General features: G+C 48.0%; 2 protein-coding genes across 2 annotated transcripts; one reads left to right on the top strand and one right to left on the bottom strand.

Annotated features, from left to right (window-relative positions):
• Positions 1 to 1,630: 1,630 nt before the first annotated feature.
• On the top strand, positions 1,631 to 4,768 carry LOC308327071 (peptidyl-prolyl cis-trans isomerase FKBP4-like; the record flags this gene model as incomplete). Its single annotated transcript, XM_080780210.1, has 2 exons — positions 1,631 to 3,743; positions 4,761 to 4,768. 2 exons carry the CDS (start codon positions 1,631 to 1,633, stop codon positions 4,766 to 4,768), a joined length of 2,121 nt encoding a protein of 706 aa, XP_080636336.1.
• Positions 4,769 to 8,722: 3,954 nt separating this feature from the next.
• On the bottom strand, positions 8,723 to 20,709 carry ncf1 (neutrophil cytosolic factor 1). The gene is made up of 12 exons (XM_080779499.1): positions 20,588 to 20,709; positions 18,251 to 18,331; positions 17,811 to 17,886; positions 15,101 to 15,209; positions 14,866 to 14,928; positions 14,704 to 14,756; positions 13,192 to 13,314; positions 12,619 to 12,726; positions 11,834 to 11,951; positions 11,338 to 11,448; positions 9,502 to 9,659; positions 8,723 to 9,180 (listed from the first exon to the last, which is right to left on the bottom strand). Exons 1-12 carry the CDS (start codon positions 20,657 to 20,659, stop codon positions 8,858 to 8,860), a joined length of 1,395 nt encoding a protein of 464 aa, XP_080635625.1. The 5' UTR covers positions 20,660 to 20,709; the 3' UTR covers positions 8,723 to 8,857.
• Between the last annotated feature and the right edge of the window lie 445 nt (positions 20,710 to 21,154).

Below are 21,154 nucleotides of genomic sequence, written 5' to 3'. Positions count from 1 at the left end.
GCCCTCCCTGTGGGGGCGTGGAACGCGCGCGTCGAAACTGAAGTCGGTGCAGGCGACCGGTTTCAAAGTTACGTGGATTTCAACCGTATAGGCCGCACAGAGACACGCACGGTGCATTTATAGTGTTCCTTGCACGTTGTCAGTCGCTCTGGATACGAAGCATCGGCTAAATGCCTCAGGGTCCGTAATATTGTACAGACTTTTTAAATGCCGACCACTTTAAACGTCATCAGAGTCATGCAGATCGTTATGTACAGTATGTCACACTATAATACAGGTGTCTTTTTTTAAATCGTCTGTCATTATAATCCTTGTGCTTTTCACCCTAAACGAAAACGACTAAACAACTAATCTCAGACAAACTGCAAGAGTTCACCTAGATGCGATCCTCCAGACACCATCCAGAGGCTACATTATACTTATTACTTCCGGTTGGTCTGATTGCCTTGAAACTCCGCCCACACTCTCTTCTGACTGAGGGGTGTGGACATAACCAGACATTAGAACCATGCACTGGCACCAGTTCATATTTATTTATTTTTTCAATATATTTTTTATCCCACGATTTTGTAACCCATTTTTCACCCCTGTGCCAATCATCTACTGTGATCCTTTACACCTGACAGGGGGGGAGTTTCCCTGGTTGGACGTAGCACGTGGAAGGAACACGTTATTCCAACCAGTTCCTTTCCCCTCCATCAGGCGCCCCGGCTGGCCAGGGGGAGGCAGTTTAGAGACCAGTTCATATTTAAAGCCATTGATGGAAAGCTACCATCATAAATCACGTTGCTATTGAAATGGAAAATAAATACTCGCCAGACCCGTTCAAGTGAATGGCTTCAACTAGAGGTCCCATCCGTACAATCCGAACTAGGGTGCCCCTTAACCACATGGAACACTTTACAGCAAACAGTGAAAATTAATATATCCCAATATCCTATATGGTCAATTTAACAACCATGATTTTGAACCTCCCCTACCTCAATATGTAACTGTTTTTAATGTATGTTTTGTCTCCTTGTCGTATATATAATATGTCTTTGCCTTAGATGAAGATTTGTTTGTGTTTTATAACCTGCATGTCTTTAAATTGTTTTATATAATGTATGTAATCTCGTCAGCATTGAAAATGAGCGAGAACCTTCAATTGCTCTTTCGAGAATAAATAAAGGTTTCAATCAACATATAAACGCTAGACGTATAGTTCACCCGGCGGCCATCTTGTCACGGTGCTACAGTACAGTATGTACAGTATGTTCTACGGCAGCTCAAACATCAATAATAACTCATAACTCGCTCAAATCCTCGACAGGTTTACAAAACGAGTTGGTCGAACACGAACCCTCCAACGAGCCCTCGTCCGTCCGTCCGTCCGTCCGTGTTCCTTTTTGCCCAAATATGGAGATGACTGATGTCATATAATATAAGTACTGACATCACAGATGACATCATAGACCGTACTTCAAATATATTTATTATATAAAGAACACTGCGCTGCTCTCTGAAACGCTCTGTGACTGATTCTCTGTTCATGCCTCGCTGTCCCTGAGTCTGTGTTATAGAGGAGATTCCACAATCAGTTCATTCTTCATAATATAGAAACATTATTTCTGCAACAACAACAACAACAATGGCCGCAGAGGAACAGACCAGCGGAGGAACACAACAGCACCTCCCCATGGTGGGAGAGGAGGAGAAGGACGGAGTCCAACAGCGCCTCCCCGTGGTGGGAGAGGAGGAGAAGGACGGAGTCCAACAGCGCCTCCCCGTGGAGGGAGAGGACGAGAAGGACGGAGTCCAACAGCGCCTCCCCGTGGTGGGAGAGGAGAAGGACGGAGTCCAACAGCGCCTCCCCGTGGTGGGAGAGGAGAAGGACGGAGTCCAACAGCGCCTCCCCGTGGTGGGAGAGGAGAAGGACGGAGTCCAACAGCGCCTCCCCGTGGTGGGAGAGGACGAGAAGGACGGAGTCCAACAGCGCCTCCCCGTGGAGGGAGAGGACGAGAAGGACGGAGTCCAACAGCGCCTCCCCATGGAGGGAGAGGAGAATGACGGAGTCCAACAGCGCCTCCCCGTGGAGGGAGAGGAGGAGAAGGACGGAGTCCAACAGCGCCTCCCCGTGGAGGGAGAGGACGAGAAGGACGGAGTCCAACAGCGCCTCCCTGTGGAGGGAGAGGACGAGAAGGACGGAGTCCAACAGCGCCTCCCCGTGGTGGGAGAGGAGAAGGACGGAGTCCAACAGCGCCTCCCCGTGGTGGGAGAGGACGAGAAGGACGGAGTCCAACAGCACCTCCCCATGGAGGGAGAGGAGAATGACGGAGTCCAACAGCGCCTCCCTGTGGAGGGAGAGGACGTGACGCCGCAGAAGGACGGGGGCGTCCTGAAGCTGGTGAAGCGGGCGGGCTCCGTGGACGAGCGCCCGGCTCCGCGCGACCGGGTGTGGGTGCACTACGTGGGCACGCTGCTCGACGGCACGCCGTTCGACTCCAGCCGCGACCGCGGCGAGCAGCTCCAGTTCGTGCTGGGCAAGGGCGAAGTCATCAAGGCCTGGGAGCTGGGGGTGGCCGCCATGCGGGTGGGCGAGCTCTGCACGCTCACCTGCCGGGCGGCGTACGCCTACGGCGCGCAGGGCAAGCCGCCCGCCATCCCGCCGGACGCCACGCTGGTGTTCGAGGTGGAGCTGTTCAGCTTCCGCGGCCCGGACGTGACGGAGGACGGCCTGGTGACGCGGCGCCGCGTGGTGACGCGGGGTCACGCGGGGCGCGGCGCCCGGCCCGGCCTGGGCACCGTGGTGACGGTGGCCGTGGAGGGCTCCTTCGAGGGCCGCGCCTTCGACCGCCGCGACGCGCTGCGCTTCGAGCTGGGAGACGGCGACGGCGCGGGGCTGCCTGAGGGCGCCGAGGCCGCCATCACGGCCATGGACGAAGGGGAGGAGTCGCTATTCGCTGTGGCGCCCGAGTACGGCTTCGGCAGCGAGGGGAACGCCGCGTACGGCGTGCCCGGCGGCGCCCGGCTGACGTACCGCATCCGCCTGGAGGCCTTCGACGAGGCCAAGGAGCCGTGGGAGATGAGCGCCGGCGAGAGGCTGGAGCAGAGCGCCGTGGTCAAGGAGAAAGGCTCGCGGCGCTTCAAGGAGGGCAAGTACCAGCAGGCGCTGGCGCACTACAAGAGGGTCCTGAGGTGGCTGGAGGACGGTGGAGGCCGCGCCGCGGCCGGCTTCTCCGAGGAGGAGGGGGAGGCGGCGCGGGCGCGCGCCCTGCGCCTGGCCGCCTACCTCAACCTGGCGGCGTGCTTCCTGCGGCTGGGCGACGCGGAGGCGGCGCTGGAGAACTGCGCGGCGGCGCTGCGGCTGGACGAGAGCAGCGAGAAGGCTCTGTTCCGCCGCGGCGAGGCGCTCCTCGCCACCCGGGAGTACGAGCGGGCGCGGGCCGACTTCCAGAAGGTCCTGCGGCTCTACCCGGCCAACAGGGCGGCCCGGGCGCAGGCGGGCGTCTGCCTCGGACACATCAGGGCGCAGCGGGAGAAGGACCGCCGCCTCTACGGCAAGATGTTCCACAAGCTGGGGGAGGAGGAGGAGGAGGAGGAGGAGGAGGCCACCGAGAAGCCTGGGAAGAGCGTTGAGGTGGTGGTGGAGGAGGGCAAGAAGGAGGAGGAGGGCAAGAAGGAGCAGGAGGGCAAGAAGGAGGAGGAGGGCAAGAAGGAGCAGGAGGGCAAGAAGGAGCAGGAGGGCAAGAAGGAGGAGGAGGGCAAGAAGGAGGAGGAGGGCAAGAAGGAGGAGGAGGGCAAGAAGGAGCAGGAGGGCAAGAAGGAGGAGGAGGGCAAGAAGGAGGAGGAGGGCAAGAAGGAGGAGGAGGGCAAGAAGGAGGAGGAGGGCAAGAAGGAGCAGGAGGGCAAGAAGGAGGAGGAGGGCAAGAAGGAGGAGGAGGGCAAGAAGGAGGAGGAGGGCAAGAAGGAGGAGGAGGGCAAGAAGACGGAGGAGGGCAAGAAGGAGCAGGAGGGCAAGAAGGAGGAGGAGGGCAAGAAGGAGCAGGAGGGCAAGAAGGAGGAGGAGAGCACGATGAAGGAGGAGGTCGTGAGCATGGAGGTGGAGAACGCCGGAGGCGTGGAGGGAGAGAAGGCGGCATAAAACGTGGAGGATGGAGGAGAGAACGGAAGACCGTTAAAGGGAGCGGTTCTCATGAAGACCGTTGAGGTTCTCATGAAGACCGTTGAGGTTCTCATGAAGACCGTTGAGGTTCTCATGAAGACCGTTGAGGTTCTCATGAAGACCGTTGAGGTTCTCATGAAGACCGTTAAGGGAGCGTTTCTCAAACCGTTTTCAAGAGCCCGTTTGAGAAGGCCTTGAGCCATGAGCCCACGGAAAGATTCATGTAACAAATACAACATTTTAAAAGATAAAAAAAAAAAAAAAGTATAACTTGTACACATCAACAAACAAAAAAAAAACAATCTAAAGAAGTATTCAAAAATGTACACATTTTCCAAAATAGTGAATAGCCAATCTACGTCACATCACATCAAAACGCATCACCATCTTGTATCAGATTTCTTTTTTTTCCGGATCCATTTGGTTCCATTTGTATCCTAGTATACACGATATTTCTCTCTACGCCAAATCTGCTTTATATTCATAGGATATCTAATAGGGATGTTCCGACACTTTTCTCACTTCCGATCCGATCCCGATATCTACAGGTACATTTCTATGTTAGGCGATACCGATATCTAATAACCAGTGTTGTGATCTCATGTTGTATTTATAGCAATCTAGCTATATATCTGGTGTTGTGTTTATAGCTATCTAGCTATATATCTGGTGTTGTGTTTATAGCTATCTAGCTATATATCTGGTGTTGTGTTTATAGCTATCTAGCTATATATCTGGTGTTGTGTTTATAGCTATCTAACTATATATCTGGTGTTGTGTTTATAGCTATCTAGCTATATATCTGGTGTTGTGTTTATAGCTATCTAACTATATATCTGGTGTTGTGTTTATAGCAGACTCCTCAACTCAAATGTGTACTTGCAGTTTGGGGCTCCAAAGCAAACATCCAACATTGTATTTACCTGCTGCCATAGTGTCAAGTTCAACCCCTTACCCCTGTGTCGGATCGCTGGTTAGACTGGCATAGTGTCGACCCCCTTACCCCTGTGTCGGATCGCTGGTTAGACTGGCATAGTGTCAACCCCCTTACCCCTGTGTCAGATCGCTGGTTAGACTGGCATAGTGTCAACCCCTTACCCCTGTGTCAGATCGCTGGTTAGACTGGCATAGTGTCAACCCCCTTACCCCTGTGTCAGATCGCTGGTTAGACTGGCATAGTGTCAACCCCCTTACCCCTGTGTCAGATCGCTGGTTAGACTGGCATAGTGTCAACCCCTTACCCCTGTGTCAGATCGCTGGTTAGACTGGCATAGTGTCAACCCCTTACCCCTGTGTCAGATCGCTGGTTAGACTGGCATAGTGTCAACCCCCTTACCCCTGTGTGGGATCGCTGGTTAGACTGGCATAGTGTCAACCCCCTTACCCCTGTGTGGGATCGCTGGTTAGACTGGCATATTGTCGACCCTTTAGACTGGCATATTCACCAATACCGATTTGATCCGATATGACAAATAAAGGCCGATCCGATACAGTATCGAGACATCTCTAATATATCTAACCGAGGTGTAAGCAACGAGGGGGTTATTCTTCCTTCAATGTTTGTTCATGAATTATTTTGTATATTTAATATTTTTTTTAATATTTCACACAGAATATTTTAATTCCCTTTTATAGCAGTTATAGTGTCCTGACCAATGACTCAGGCAGACGGGCAAAAAAAGAACCTTCCAGAAATTATAAAAGCGACAAATTATAACTTATAAAAAAAATCACCCCTGTGTGAAGTGAGGGCCGGGCGCTCTTATCATCGTATACTACATCATCATGGCGTAAATACTATGTCTATTTGCTCAGACACCATGACGTGAAATTCTCCATTCATTGTCGATGGGAATTTAAATACCTTGACAAGCAGTACAACTTGGAGGAAGGATAGACCTTTTGTCTGAATGGGAATTTAATGTCTGTGTCGGACAGAGTTTGTGAACAACAATACACCACTAAAAGCTGGATATATAGGAGGGGCTATAGGCGCCCCTCAAAAACGGTCAAAGAATCTGGATAATAATCAAGAAAAGAAAACGTTGCTATAGAATAAAAAATAAACGATGACAGAATTCCTTCAGCATTGATTTAAAAACACATATAGTTTGCAATGTTCCGTTAGCGGATGCACTTTCTAGTTTTAGTCATTAGTTTTAGTCCTCAGTTTTAGTCCTCCGTTTTAGTCCTTAGTTTTAGTCCTTAGTTTTAGTCCTCCGTTTTAGTCCTTAGTTTTAGTCCTTAGTTTTAGTCATCAGTGTGACGCTGGTCTTTCTAGTTTTAGTCATCAGTTTTAGTCCTTAGTTTTAGTCATCAGTGTGACACTGATCTTTCTAGTTTAAGTCATCAGTTTTAGTCCTTAGTTTTAGTCATCAGTGTGACGCTGGTCTTTCTAGTTTTAGTCATCAGTGTGAGACTGATCTTTCTAGTTTTAGTCATCAGTGTGACACTGATCTTTCTAGTTTTAGTCTCATCAGTGTGTTTTAGTCCTTAGTTTTAGTCATCAGTGTGACGCTGATCTTTCTAGTTTTAGTCATCAGTGTGACACTGATCTTTCTAGTTTTAGTCATCAGTGTGACACTGATCTTTCTAGTTTTAGTCATCAGTGGGTTTTAGTTTTAGTTTTAGTCATCAGACACTGATTTTTCCGAAGACAAACGTTTGGGCTGTCCAGCCTTCATCATTGTGACACTCATGAAGATGGCCGAAACGTTTGTCTTATCGATCCATCATGCAATATAAACTAAAATGCAGTCTTGGTGTGTGCGACCCGTTAATTAAGGCCTACCGGGGTATTCAATAGTTTGGTTTTCTCTTCATCGTGGCTGCAGTGTGTAACAGTCAGTGTATGCAGTGCCAGTTGGTGCCACAGGGTGGTGCACTGCACCCTTTTGTTTTGTTGTGTGTGGAGGTCTGAGTCAATTCCACTATATGCATGTATACTAGCAGGCAGTATGACTGTAGGCTCCGTTCACCGTTTGTTTATGACATTAGTTCTGTCTGCTGTGAGACCTGGCGTAATATGGTCAATACTGGATCAATTAAAAAAAAACAGCTTATAGTCGACATTCATCTGTGTCCGTGTGAAATACCTGGACTGAAATCTGTTCTATACTCCCTGCTCAACACATCACAATAAGTGACGTCATGGTGTAGTTTTCGGTGAAGCGGTGGTCACCTCACCACCGAAAGTCCAAACTATGAATGAATAGGCCTTTACCGTTTATTTCCATTATATGGTTTGAACGGGGAACGCACCATAAGTCGGAGCGCGCTGGTCACAAGAAAAGGTATCTGTAGTTAAAGGACAGTAGACACAATAAATGAGTGAAACCAGACAGATTTATTCAAACACGCTGCCGTTAATTAAGAGGGACATTAATTGCAACATGAATGGCATAGCGTTAGGTTCTTAAATCCAACGAAAAGCATAAGCTATAGATAGTCCTTACATGATTTCATGTTTTTTTTATATAGCCTATAGAAGAGTATAAGCATGAGTTAAGTCCGTTGCTCTCCCCAGGTTGGCGGAGGGTGTGTAGAGCCCAGGATCACAGTAGATATTGGCACAGGGGTGAAAAATGGATTACAAAATCGTGGGATAAAAAATATATATAAAAAATGTGGACGTCTCTAAATGTTCTGATGAATTGAACATGATGGACCCTGTTGTAAACAAGTGTAATGCTGTATCTGTATCAGTGTGTCGTCCACAGTAACAGTCTTTGTATTGAGTTATTGCATATTTCAATCAATCAATCAATCAATCAGCTAAAACAATCCCAGTTAAGTTCACACTATTTTTGAGTGGTGCAACCACTCCAAGGAACAGCAATGTCCGTTTCCGCCTATAACTATGTGACGTTGACCCACCTATGTGACTGTGAGCACGAGTATGACTATTAGTACCAGTAGGGGGCGCTGTTGTGCCAGGAACAGAGACAGAGAGAGATGCACTGTTGCCTGCTAATGAGAGAGAGAGAGAGAGGGGTGTGATTGTTTTCTTTTATCGTGACAATGTGATGCAAATCTTTGAATATATATTCTTTCGCAGTGGACGACGTTTTAACTTGTATTTTTGCTTCTGTTGGGGTCCCGGGAACAACATATTTTGAGATTGGGGGGTCGGCGGTCAAATACAGATCATTCTGGCGGTCATTCTTGACCTGAAACTGTTTGTGAGAATCACTGACATATAGAAACATATTATGTTTTTCATAAAACTGATTTTAGAAGACATTTAGAAGACACTCAGAAGACTCAATAAAACTATACCTAAACCTAACGCTAACACTAACCTTAACCCCAGTAAAACTATACCTAAACCTAACGCTAAACCTAACCTTAACCTCAGTAAAACTATACCTAATCCTAACGCTAACCCTAACCTTAACCTCAGTAAAACTATACCTAATAATCCTAACGCTAACCCTAACCTTAACCTCAGTAAAACTATACCTAAACCTAACCTTAACCTCAGTAAAACTATACCTAATCCTAACGCTAACCCTAACCTTAACCTCAGTAAAACTATACCTAATCCTAACGCTAACCCTAACCTTAACCTCCGTAAAACTATACCTAAACCTAACCTTAACCTCAGTAAAAGGTGGCTGGGGGGCATTTCCAACCGCGTCGGACCACGGACCGCCGTGCCGGGCGTCTCAGATGGATTTCAGGTCTTGCTGCTCAGGTCTAAATAAAAGCGCTTTAACTCTGGCTGGTTTTGCCGAGGCTCAGTTTGCTCCGGGTCTGGTCGCTACATCGCTCCAGGATCAGGTCGGCGCCGGGCCGGGGAGGGACCGTCGGAGTGGAGATCTTCAGACTGCTCCGGGGCTGCGGCTCCTCCGATGGAATGGAGCTGGTTCCGGGTCGGGGAGGGACGGTGGGAGTGGAGATCTGCACACTGCTCCGGGGCTGCTGCTCCGATGGAACGTAGCTCTGCTCCGATGGAACGTAGCTGGCGCCAGGCCGCGGAGGGACGGTGGGAGTGGAGGTCTTCACACTGCTCTGGGGCTGCTCTGGATCGTCCTCTGTAGCAGGAAATAATAATAATCGTTATTGTCAACAAAGGATATTTGTCTTCACAATCTGTTCAATCAACACCCACATCAAAAACAACAGGCCCCCAGGTGGCGTATAACCGTCTGGGCACCCGACTGGTATAATCCAGTCGCAGTGTGCCGCGGGTTCGACTCCCGAGCCCGACACGGCCTTTACTGCATGTCATCCCCCCCATCTTTCTCTCCCGTTTCCTGTCAGCCTACCAAAAAAAACCCTTCAAAAAACCAATAAAAGGCGTAAGCCGCAAAAAAATATCTTAAAAAAAAAAAAAAGGTGTTGCTGCTGCAGACCTTCTTGGGCGCTGATCTCCTGCAGAGGTGAGTCCAGCGTGAGGCCGGTGGACATCCTCCTCATCTGGACGAAGACCCGACTCCTCCTCCGGTAGTCGTCCTGAGACAACCTCCTGCCCGACCGCCGGTGGATGCTCTGCACGTTCCTGATGCTGGAGCTGAGAGACACAACGTTGAGGAAACACTGATTAACTAAGATGTCCTCTCCTCTCCTGATGCTGGAGCTGAGAGACACAACACTGATTAATTAAGATGTCCTCTCCTCTCCTGATGCTGGAGCTGAGAGGCACAACGTTGAGGAAACACTGATTAACTAAGATGTCCTCTCCTCTCCTGATGCTGGAGCTGAGACACACAACGTTGATGAAACACTGATTAACTAAGATGTCCTCTCCTCTCCTGATGCTGGAGCTGAGACACACAACGTTGATGAAACACTGATTAACTAAGATGTCCTCTCCTCTCCTGATGCTGGAGCTGAGACACACAACGTTGATGAAACACTGATTAACTAAGATGTCCTCTCCTCTCCTGATGCTGGAGCTGAGACACACAACGTTGATGAAACACTGATTAACTAAGATGTCCTCTCCTCTCCTGATGCTGGAGCTGAGACACACAACGTTGATGAAACACTGATTAACTAAGATGTCCTCTCCTCTCCTGATGCTGGAGCTGAGACACACAACGTTGATGAAACACTGATTAACTAAGATGTCCTCTCCTCTCCTGATGCTGGAGCTGAGACACACGACGTTGAGGAAATACTCATTAATTAAAACACATTTTATAGCGCTATCATTTATTGACCATAATTAGGACCTTAATTCACGCCAGCATTTTTTTTTTAAATTTTGAGCTCTTATTTTGAAAAGCCGCCGCCATTTCCGGTCAGTTCGCATAGTAGACCTAAATTTGGAATCTACACGGAGCTGGGCCCGGCCGGCCTTGTTGACAATGTGAATCCAGACCGGAGCTCTGGGGAGCTCCACATCGGCGGATCTGTGCCGTCAAAGAAACGTTGTTTTGACCAAAACAAGGGGGACAAGGAATAGGAGATACAGTGTTGTGCTAACAACACAGCTAGCTAACCGGCTAACGTGAGTATAGCATTATGGGTCGCTCGATCGAATGCACTATCAAAGCACAATTGACTTAGATCGTCGGCAATGGCGTTAAGAGTCGGTATCAAAATTAGGGTTCAACTGACAAAGACCTTCGGCAATTTGGCGCTGAAAGTATTAAGATGTCCTCTCCTCTCCTGCTTATAAACATTATAACCACAGACAGACGGAGATGTGAGAAGATTCAAGACATTTGTATTTGTCACTGACTTATCTTTATTCGTCTGACTTATCTGTATTTGTCACTGATTTATCTCATCATTTTTCGACCGCTGTCGAAATTCAAGTATCTGACAAGTCACAATGCGAACTTTGATAAATGGTAAATGGTAAATGGTGCATTTATATAGCGCCTTTATCCAAGGCGCTTTACATAGATTGTGCATTATACATTCACCCATTCATACACCGATGCAAGGCACCAACTAGCACATCGGGAGCAATTAGGGGTTCAGTGTCTTGCTCAAGGACACTTCGACACTAACTCTGGGGGAGCCCGGGTTCGAACTGGCAACCTTGCGGTTCCCATCCAGGCACTCTACCCCTGAGCCACCGCCGCCCTTGATGAGGCAGTATGTTTTAAAAACAAGTTTTGTTTTTGCATTTCCTGAAAAGTACATCATTATTGTTGGTACAGAGTACAGGAGGATGTGTGTACGTGCTTTTAGATGAAGTATGCGTTATGGTAACGGTACAGTGTGGTATACTTTACCGTCGGGGCGGGGGCGTGTTCTTCTGGGGGGCGGTGGGGTTTGGCTCCGCCTTCTGGCCGGCTTTACGCAGAAACATGGAGGGAAAATGTCCCGTGTCGTCCTCTCCTCGCCTGTTAAGAGAAATTACAAAATATATATAACATTCCCATCTTAAAACACACACTTCTTTTTCCTTAAAGCTTTTATAACCACACTTTGATCTGTTTGTTGTTGTGTGTGGTGTGTTGTTTTGACAGTGTCCCCCCAGTGCCTCCCCAGTGTCCCCCCAGTGCCTCCCCAGTGTCCCCCCAGTGCCTCCCCAGTGTCCCCCCAGTGCCTCCCCAGTGTCCCCCCAGTGCATCCGCAGTGTCCCCCCAGTGCATCCGCAGTGTCCCCCCAGTGCATCCCCAGTGTCCCCCTAGTGCAACCCAAACTTGGCTATTTTCACAATATATATCATGTGGAACCAAGTCGAACTAAATGCCTCCACTCGGTGTGCGTGCGTGCGTTACGTACCGGACCACCCACCAGCCATCCAACAGCTGGTGGATCACCTCCACAGATTCTCCTGAATCCAGAGAGATCTCGTCTTCATTCTGAGCTTCATACGTCCTGGTGCTGACGTACCGCTCCCCTAGAGAATACACACAATATACTGTATACTGACGTACCGTACATGCAGAGGAGAAGTCATAACAGAACCCTCTCAATACTAAAACATGCAGTCATAACAGAACCATCTAAATACTATACACTGCCTAGAGAGTACACAAGGACATAGTCATTATACTGACTGCCGTACTGCTCCCGTAGAGAGTACAGAAGGACAGGGTTGGGCAACTTTGACGATGGAGAGGGCCGCTATGTTTCCACACTCACTCCAGAGGGGCCACAGCGCATATTACTGCTCAAAACGCGTCGCACGGCAACGTGTTTTGAACGTGTAGATCAGCTATTTTTTTGCTATAATTTGAATTGAAATCCTGAATTATGTTTTGCAATTTTTTAATTGACATCCTGTAAGATGGCACTTTTGGGGGCGAAAATAACAGATCTATAAGCTTGTAGATCTGCTATTCACACTGAGCCAGCCTTAATTAGGCCAAATTCCAACACTATTGGAATACACCAGTATTGGAATTGGGCCTATACAGTATATAGGCTGGCTCTGAGGCCTTGTTTACCTGTGACATCATCAGTGTTTGCCTGTGTCTGTGACATCATCAGTGTTTGCCTGTGGCTGTGTGACATCATCAGTGTTTGCCTGTGGCCATGTGACATCATCAGTGTTCAGTGTTTACCTGCGTAGTTGGGTTCTGGTTCTTCGGACTCTTCGGGTCCCTCTAGTGGTTCCAGGTAGGAGGCGGGAACCCAACCCCTCTTGCTGCCCAGCAGACAGAACCACCAGCCTGAAACACGCACGCACACACACACACACACACACACACACACACACACACACACACACACACACACACAGTACGACTTTAAATCTAGTTGTTCTGTGTGGAGTTTGCATGTTCTCCCCGTGTCCCCTAGGGTAGGTAACCTCACATGTTCTCCCCGTGTCCCCTAGGGTAGGTACCCTCACAAAGAAACATACAGTAATCCTGGTCACTAAACTGCCTCCCCCTGGCCAGCCGGGGCGCCTGATGGAGGGGAAAGGAACTGGTTGGAATAACGTCTTCCTTCCACGCGCTACGACGTCCAACCAGGGAAACTCCCCCCTGTCAGGTGTAAAGGAGCAACTTGGACACTCAGGCATGAAGGAAGCATGAGTTCAAGTCCGTTGCTCTCCCCTTGTCCCCCATATATGGGGACTAGGTTGGTCTCCCCTTGTCCCCCATATATGGGTGTGTGCGCGTGTTACGTACCATTAGCGCTCTTCTCCACGATGTCCACCATGTCTCCAGTGAGAAGCTCCATCTCGTTGTTGGTGCTGGTCGTGAAGTCTGCCACCACCCTGTAGGTCTCCAACAGGATGGGCCCCGAGATCTCTGGAAGAATTAACCCCAAATTAACCACCACACCACCCTGTAGGTCTCCAAATTAACCACCACACCACCCTGTAGGTCTCCAACAGGATGGGCCCCGAGATCTCTGGAAAAATTAACCCCAAATTAACCACCACACCACCCTGTAGGTCTCCAACAGGATGGGCCCCGATATCTCTGGAAAAATTAACCCCAAATTAACCACCACACCACCCTGTAGGTCTCCAAATTAACCACCACACCACCCTGTAGGTCTCCAAATTAACCACCACACCACCCTGTATAGGTCTCCAACATAGAGTTATTATACAATAGAGAAGACACCCAGAGGAAATCCTGAAGCCCAATGGACATAGTGGCCGAAGAAGGTATTGCAGTTTGGTAAGGTTTGGTCCTCAAACACATGAACGCGCACTAGGCTCCGTCCACTCTGCCGGTCGTCGCGCGTTCATGTGTTTGGACAATCCATCCAGAATGCACACTGCTCCTAAACCGTTTGGAGGAGTGGATTCGCCTCATGCGCTTCTGAGCAACTCAATGCAAGTGGACGGGAGGAGAACTTGGGTGTCTTCTCTATTGTATATATACTCTAAGGTCTCCAACAGGATTGACCCCGAGATCTCTGGAAACGCAAAGCCTCCAAATTAACCACCACACCACCCTGTAGGTCTCCAACAGGATGGACCCCGATATCTCTGGAACAGAACCCCCAAATTAACCCATTTAGACCTGAGGACGATTCTACAAATGCCTCCTAAATCCTGACAGTTTTCTGGGAAAACCCTATGTTTCTGTGTGTCAGTGGTTCTCAAACATTGTCATATGTATTTGGCCACCGACCCCCATCTGACAATATGTTGTTCCAGGGGAATGAGGGAGGGACCCCCCAGAAGCAAAGATTTTAGTTAAAAACGAGCAATTTTTTTTCTTCAAAAATTGCATTATCTACAAGCTCATATAGCGCTATGAGCTTGTAGATCTGCTCTTTCTCAACAGCTAAAGTACAACATAGTGCTTAAAAAATACCAAAAGGGGTTCCAGCAGGATGGGCCCCGAGATCTCTGGAAACGCAAACCTCAAATTAACCACCTTGATGGTTTGGTCCCAATTCAGCCGGTCGTTAACCCTATACCCTACCATACCATACCATACCATACCATACCATACCAACTGTGGTGTTACTAAGTCAAGGGTTACCCAACTTGTCAGGCCGTGACCCTCCCCAAAATAAACATATTTGAGCATGCATGGGACACCCCTATACCTTTCGCTTGAGGGGCGCCTAGATTCACCTATTAAATGCAGGGATCGGGATAAATATAGAGTCTCACTGGAAGTATAATTATTATAATAATATAATATTATAATAATGATATAAATGTAAAGTCTCACCGGATACACCCGTATTATCACTGGAAGGGACGAAGGTCTCGCTTTGTTTGCCACTGAGAGAGAAGGAAGGAACATAAAATGATCAAAGCGTTAACTTATCAACCATAATAATATAATGAAAATATAGTGTTTAATTAATAATAATACAGACAGTATACTAACTTGGGAGCAGGAGGGTTCTCGTCTGCGGGTCGGACCTTGAAGAAGGTTGTTAACAAACTGGACCTGGAGATATAATGACACACATCAGTATTAGTGTGTGTGTGTGTGTGTGTGTGCGTGCGTTGCGTGCGTGCGTGTGTGTGTGTGTGTGTGCGTTGCGTGCGTGTGTGTGTGTGTGTGTGTGTGTGCGTGCGTGCGTGCGTTGCGTGCGTATGTCCCGTGCGAGCGTGCGTACCTGGAGATGTGCGGCGGCAGGGTAATCAGAGTACTGCAGTACTCTGACAGAGTACTCTGTCTGGTCTCTGTTGACTTCTCACTGTCACCAAATGGAGACCATCCGGGAGCTGAGAGCACATGGATTGATTGATTGATTGGTTTATTGATTGGTTTATTGATTGATTACAACACGTGTTAAAAGGATTACACCAGGACAGTTCCAAACACGCAAGCGAACCGGACAAACTAATGACAGTCATTTCATTAATCGTATAGGTATAGCCTAATGATTATGCAAGTCCCCAAATAAACCACACATAAAGTTCTGCCCCGTCCCCCCCTCCTGGTTTGACCTGAATTAGGCTACGGACCCCCATTTAATGGCATTTCTATCTCTGGGACCCCCAATTTATATTGTGAAAATCAAAGTTAATTTAACTCAGAGAGTGCAATACAGATGGACCTGCATAATAAGGGTCCATTTGGTTCCAAACTATATCATTTAACTGATGGGGACCCCCTGGAACTCCCTCAGGGACCTCCAGGGGGTCCCGGGGGTGCCCGGACCCCCCCTTTGGGAACCACTGATCTAAATGACGTAATCCATGAGTGTGAGTGAGTGAGTACACGCCAGCAAGAGGAAGTGCCTCAGTGTGTCCTAGAGTCTAGTGTCAGTTGTGTCCACACACACACACACACACACACACACACGCACACACACACACACACACACACACACACACACACACACACACACACTGCACAAGTAACATTTGAACCACATTCTTGTACAATCGCCACCAGCTGCTTCCTGTAGCTACTGTCTGTAATCACACTGTGGACAGTATAATTAAAGACCTATCCATTCATTAGTCCCGTGTTCGGTGATTTAATATTTAACCCATTTAGTCCTGCCGTCAACATAAAAAAAAAAAGAATCTTCTAAATTCTGACCGTTTTCTGAAATACCTCATGTTTCTACTCAATATTTCATGTCAAGGACTCCAAAAATTATTATGTAATTGGCTGCCGACCCCCCAATCTGAAAATATGTAGTTCCAGACGTAAAGGGTGTTCAATAGCACTGATTTATGCCACACAAAAACATAATCAAAAACCTCAAAAAATGGAGTTATGAGGTTTCCTCCCGACAGCAACGTAACATGCTGTCACTCACACCGCGGTGTATGTGAGTGACAGCTGTCACTCACACCGCGGTGGTCACTGTTCACAGTAGGCCTACAACACATCTCTCTGATTTTTTACTCTAACTGGACTAAGAAGAATAGGCCTTTCTTTACTCATAACTCATTACTTAATTAATCGTGTGTGTCAAAATAAGGCCCCTGGAGACTCACTGCCCAATCCAGCAATCAAGGCTGAGTGTCTGGCAGCTTGCTCACTGACTGCACACAGGTGTGGGAGGCTACAAGTAGGACTAGCTGCACTCACTCATTCATGCATGCTATAGATTAATTCACCACACCAGCTTCTTGTCCACCTCACCCTCCAGAACACCGCACCCCTCTCTCCACCCAGCTGTGTGCAGTGTCCAAAAGAGCGAACGTGAGTCAGAAACGCTATGGAAACATCAGCTGTTTGTCCATCACCTCATCGTGGAATCACTGCACTGCCCATTAGCCGCAATTTGCAAATCTCGATTTTTTTAAATAATGGGATGAATGTAGAGTTGCAATGCCCTCCATTGACTCCCCACTGATCCATTTTAGTTTGTTGGATATAGTTTTATTGATGCCAAATATTGTATATTTGTTTCCTTTGTACAGTACACACACATCGCGTGTACCAAACACACCTATTAAAAACCTGAAAAGGAATTCCTTCTGCCTCGTCTGTGGTCAGCCTGGCCTCGCCTGCTCAGTGCTCACCATACTGCCCATTACAAACCCAAACTATTTCCGAGTGCCACTCTTTCAGTGTGTGTGTGTGTGTGTGTGTGTGTGTGTGTGTGTGTGTGTGTGTGTGTGTGTGTGTGTGTGTGTGTGTGTGTGTGTGTGTGTGTGTGTGTGTGTGTGTGTGTGTGTGTGTGTGTGTGTGTGTTGTAATTCGCATTGCATCAAGTCTGTTATCCTGTGTGTTGTGTGTGTGTGTGTGTGTGTGTGTGTGTGTGTGTGTGTGTGTGTGTTACACAACGCATTAGTCTACGGATCCCCATTTAATGGCATTTCTATCTCTGGTACCCCAATTTATATTGTAAAACCACTGTTAATTTAACGCTGAGAGTACAAATGGAACCAAATGGACCTGCAGGGTCCATTTGGTTCCATTTGTACACTCAGAGTTACAGACCCATAAGGGTCCATTTGGTTCCATTTGTACACTCAGAGTTACAGACCCATAAGGGTCCATTTGGTTCCATTTGTACACTCAGAGTTACAGACCCATAAGGGCCCATTTGGTTCCATTTGTACACTCAGAGTTACAGACCCATAAGGGTCCATTTTGGTTCCAAACTATCATGTAGCTGCATGGGGACCCCCTGTCCACACAGTGAGGTGTTTGTCTCACCTGGCCTAAAGGATTCCAACCCTGTCCACACAGTGAGGTGTTTGTCTCACCTGGCCTAAAGGATTCCAACCCTGTCCACACAGTGAGGTGTTTGTCTCACCTGGCCTAAAGGATTCCAACCCTGTCCACACAGTGAGGTGTTTGTCTCACCTGGCCTAAAGGATTCCAACCCTGTCCACACAGTGAGGTGTTTGTCTCACCTGGCAGGTTAGGAATGATTCTGTCTTTCCTCTCGATCAGCCCAGACTCGATGGGGAACATTTCCTTTAGGTGTTTCTGTAACACACACGCACACGTCACGCACGCATAGACAAACGCATGTGCATGCAAGCACACGTACACACACACACACACACACACACACACACACACACACACACACACATGCACACACACACACGCACGCACGCACGCACACACACACACACACACACACACACACACACACACACACACACATTAAAGGCACAGTTATAGGATAAAAAGGTTGAGCACCGCAGCACTGACACTGTGACACACATTAGAAACATATAGGGTTTTTCAGAAAACTGACGTTTGTCCAATAATCGTCCTGAGGTCTACAACATGCTTTAAAACACCTAAAGGGGTTCCTCTAGTGTCCAGAATGGGCTCAACTTACGTGAAACGTGTGAATCTCAGGATAGTTCCTATAGATCAGCTTCTCCGTCTGATCGCTCCACTTCACCATCAGCAGATACACCTGAATATTATTAACAATAATTAATATCAGCAGATACACCTGGAGGAATATCGATGTATTATCAATGTGAACACTGACGCCTGTCAGTCACAATGTGGGACAGACAGGGTCTCAATGTGAACACTGACGCCTGCCTGTCAGTCACAATGTGGGACAGACAGGGTCTCAATGTGAACACTGACGCCTGCCTGTCAGTCACAATGTGGGACAGACAGGGTCTCGATGTGAACACTGATGCCTGTCAGTCTCAATGTGGGACAGACAGGGTCTCAATTTGAACACTGATGCCTGTCAGTCACAATGTGGGACAGACAGGGTCTCAGTGTGAACACTGACGCCTGTCAGTCACAATGTGGGACAGACAGGGTCTCAATGTGAACACTGACGCCTGTCAGTCACAATGTGGGACAGACAGGGTCTCAATGTGAACACTGACGCCTGTCAGTCACAATGTGGGACAGACAGGGTCTCAATGTGAACACTGATGCCTGTCAGTCACAATGTGGGACAGACAGGGTCTCAATGTGAACACTGACGCCTGTCAGTCACAATGTGGGACAGACAGGGTCTCAATGTGAACACTGACGCCTGTCAGTCACAATGTGGGACAGACAGGGTCTCAATGTGAACACTGATGTCTGTCAGTCACAATGTGGGACAGACAGGGTCTCAATGTGAACACTGATGCCTGTCAGTCACAATGTGGGACAGACAGGGTCTCAATGTGAACACTGATGCCTGCCAGTCACAATGTGGGACAGACAGGGTCTCAATGTGAACACTGATGCCTGCCAGTCACAATGTGGGACAGACAGGGTCTCAATGTGAACACTGATGCCTGTCAGTCACAATGTGGGACAGACAGGGACTCAATGTGAACCCTGACGCCTGTCAGTCACAATGTGGGACAGACAGGGTCTCAATGTGAACACTGACGCCTGTCAGTCACAATGTGGGACAGACAGGGTCTCAATGTGAACACTGACGCCTGTCAGTCACAATGTGGGACAGACAGGGTCTCAATGTGAACACTGATGTCTGTCAGTCACAATGTGGGACAGACTGGGTCTCAATGTGAACACTGATGCCTGTCAGTCACAATGTGGGACAGACAGGGTCTCAATATGTGGGACGCCTGAAAAGTGTTGCGGAAATGAGGGACTGTCCCACGCAAAGAGGGACATCATTCATGGTCACCCTTTACCCCAGAATAGGGATGCTGGCTTCAGCTGCTTAATGTAAAATAAACATTCAATAAAGTTCCTATCACACAAAGGGCTTGTAGATCGGCTATTTTCAGCATTGTGAGCTTGTAGGCTATAGATCGACTATTTTCATACTATTGTCGCTATTTTCGCTTGTACATCACTTGTAGATCGGCTATTTTCGAATGGCCAAAATGGTTTTACTGTGCGTCTTGTAATGATAATCCGAATCCCACAACGTAACTAAAACGTTTTCAAATAATTATCATGATCATTTTTCGACCGCGGTCGAGGTGATGGATTTCACAATGCCACGCCAGAATAACCGCCATGTCCAAATAATTACAGTGGATTAAGAGTACAGTATTGACCTGTGAGATGACGTGGAGTTGACGTGAAAGTTCATATAATACTTTACCTCAAATACCTCAAAATTGTACTTATCCCATTTTGGTGTTATAGCATCATGTTATGCTTTAGCTATTGAAAAATAGCAGATCTACAAGCTCATAGCGCGCCACCGAGTGGCGCGCTACGAGCTTGTAGGTCTGCTATTTTTGGAAAAATCGAAGAACCACTGACATAGAAACATAGGCTTTTTCAGAAAACTGTCAGGATGTAGAAGACATTTTTTTAATCTGATCTCAGGTCAGATTTAAGGTACAGTAAAAAATTTACCTAGTTAATTTCCATGCACCACAAAAAAACAGACAGACAGACAGACAGACAGGTGAGGGGCGGTGACAGACAGACAGACAGACAGACAGACAGACAGACAGACAGACAGACAGACAGACAGACAGACAGACAGGTGAGGGGCGGTGACAAACAGACAGACAGACAGACAGACAGACAGACAGACAGACAGACAGACAGACAGGTGAGGGGCGGTGACAAACAGACAGACAGACAGACAGACAGACAGACAGACAGACAGACAGACAGACAGACAGACAGACAGACAGACAGACAGACAGACAGGTGAGGGGCGGTGACAGACAGACAGACAGACAGACAGACAGACAGACAGACAGACAGAATGTGTACGTACGTAATGTTGACTAGGAACCAGCCGTTTCTCGAAGCCCAGCAGCTCCACGTGAACCACATGTACGTCCTCCATTCTGACTGATACTACAATACCTATTAACAGTAGCAGTACTATAGCAGTAGTAGTAGTAGTAGTATTAGTAGTAGTAATAGTAGTAGTAGCAGTACTGTAGCAGTAGTAGTAGTAGTAGTAGTAGTAGTAGTAGTAGTAGTAGTAATTGTAATAGGCCTAATTGTACGGTCCAGTAAGCTGTAGTTGTTTGCAGGTGCACGTTGATGATCTACTGAGTGGAAAGGGGAAGCAGCTACAGGCTTATAATACCGTGTGTGTGTGTGTGTGTGTGCGTGTGTGTGTGTGTGTGTGTGTGTTACACAGAGACTTTCTGCATACCGTTTGCGTCACCAGAGAGAGGAAGAGGAACCAGACCGGTGTGGACATCCCAGCATCGACACCTGCCAGCGAGGGGTGGAAGCCGAGGTAAGTAAATACAGGGGGGGGGGGGGGTGCATTACATTCACACACCTTTATTACATTCACACACACACACATTCATACACCGATGGCAGT

This window comes from Protomyctophum bolini (assembly GCF_963924005.1).
Source record: "Protomyctophum bolini genome assembly, chromosome: 13".
NCBI classification, from domain to species: domain Eukaryota; kingdom Metazoa; phylum Chordata; class Actinopteri; order Myctophiformes; family Myctophidae; genus Protomyctophum; species Protomyctophum bolini.
This window is presented reverse-complemented; position numbering and strand designations above follow the sequence as displayed.

Bases quoted from the DNA above. Each gene is read 5' to 3' on its own strand.
- ncf1 (XM_080779499.1), bottom strand. From the start codon at position 20,659: ATGGAGGACGTACATGTGGTTCACGTGGAGCTGCTGGGCTTCGAGAAA. The intron at 13,315-14,703 runs GTGAGACTTTAC...TAATTCTTCCAG, and splicing joins TGATAATACGGGTGTATCCG to AGATCTCGGGGCCCATCCTG. The intron at 9,660-11,337 runs GTAAAGTATACC...TGTGTCTCTCAG, and splicing joins AACACGCCCCCGCCCCGACG to CTCCAGCATCAGGAACGTGC.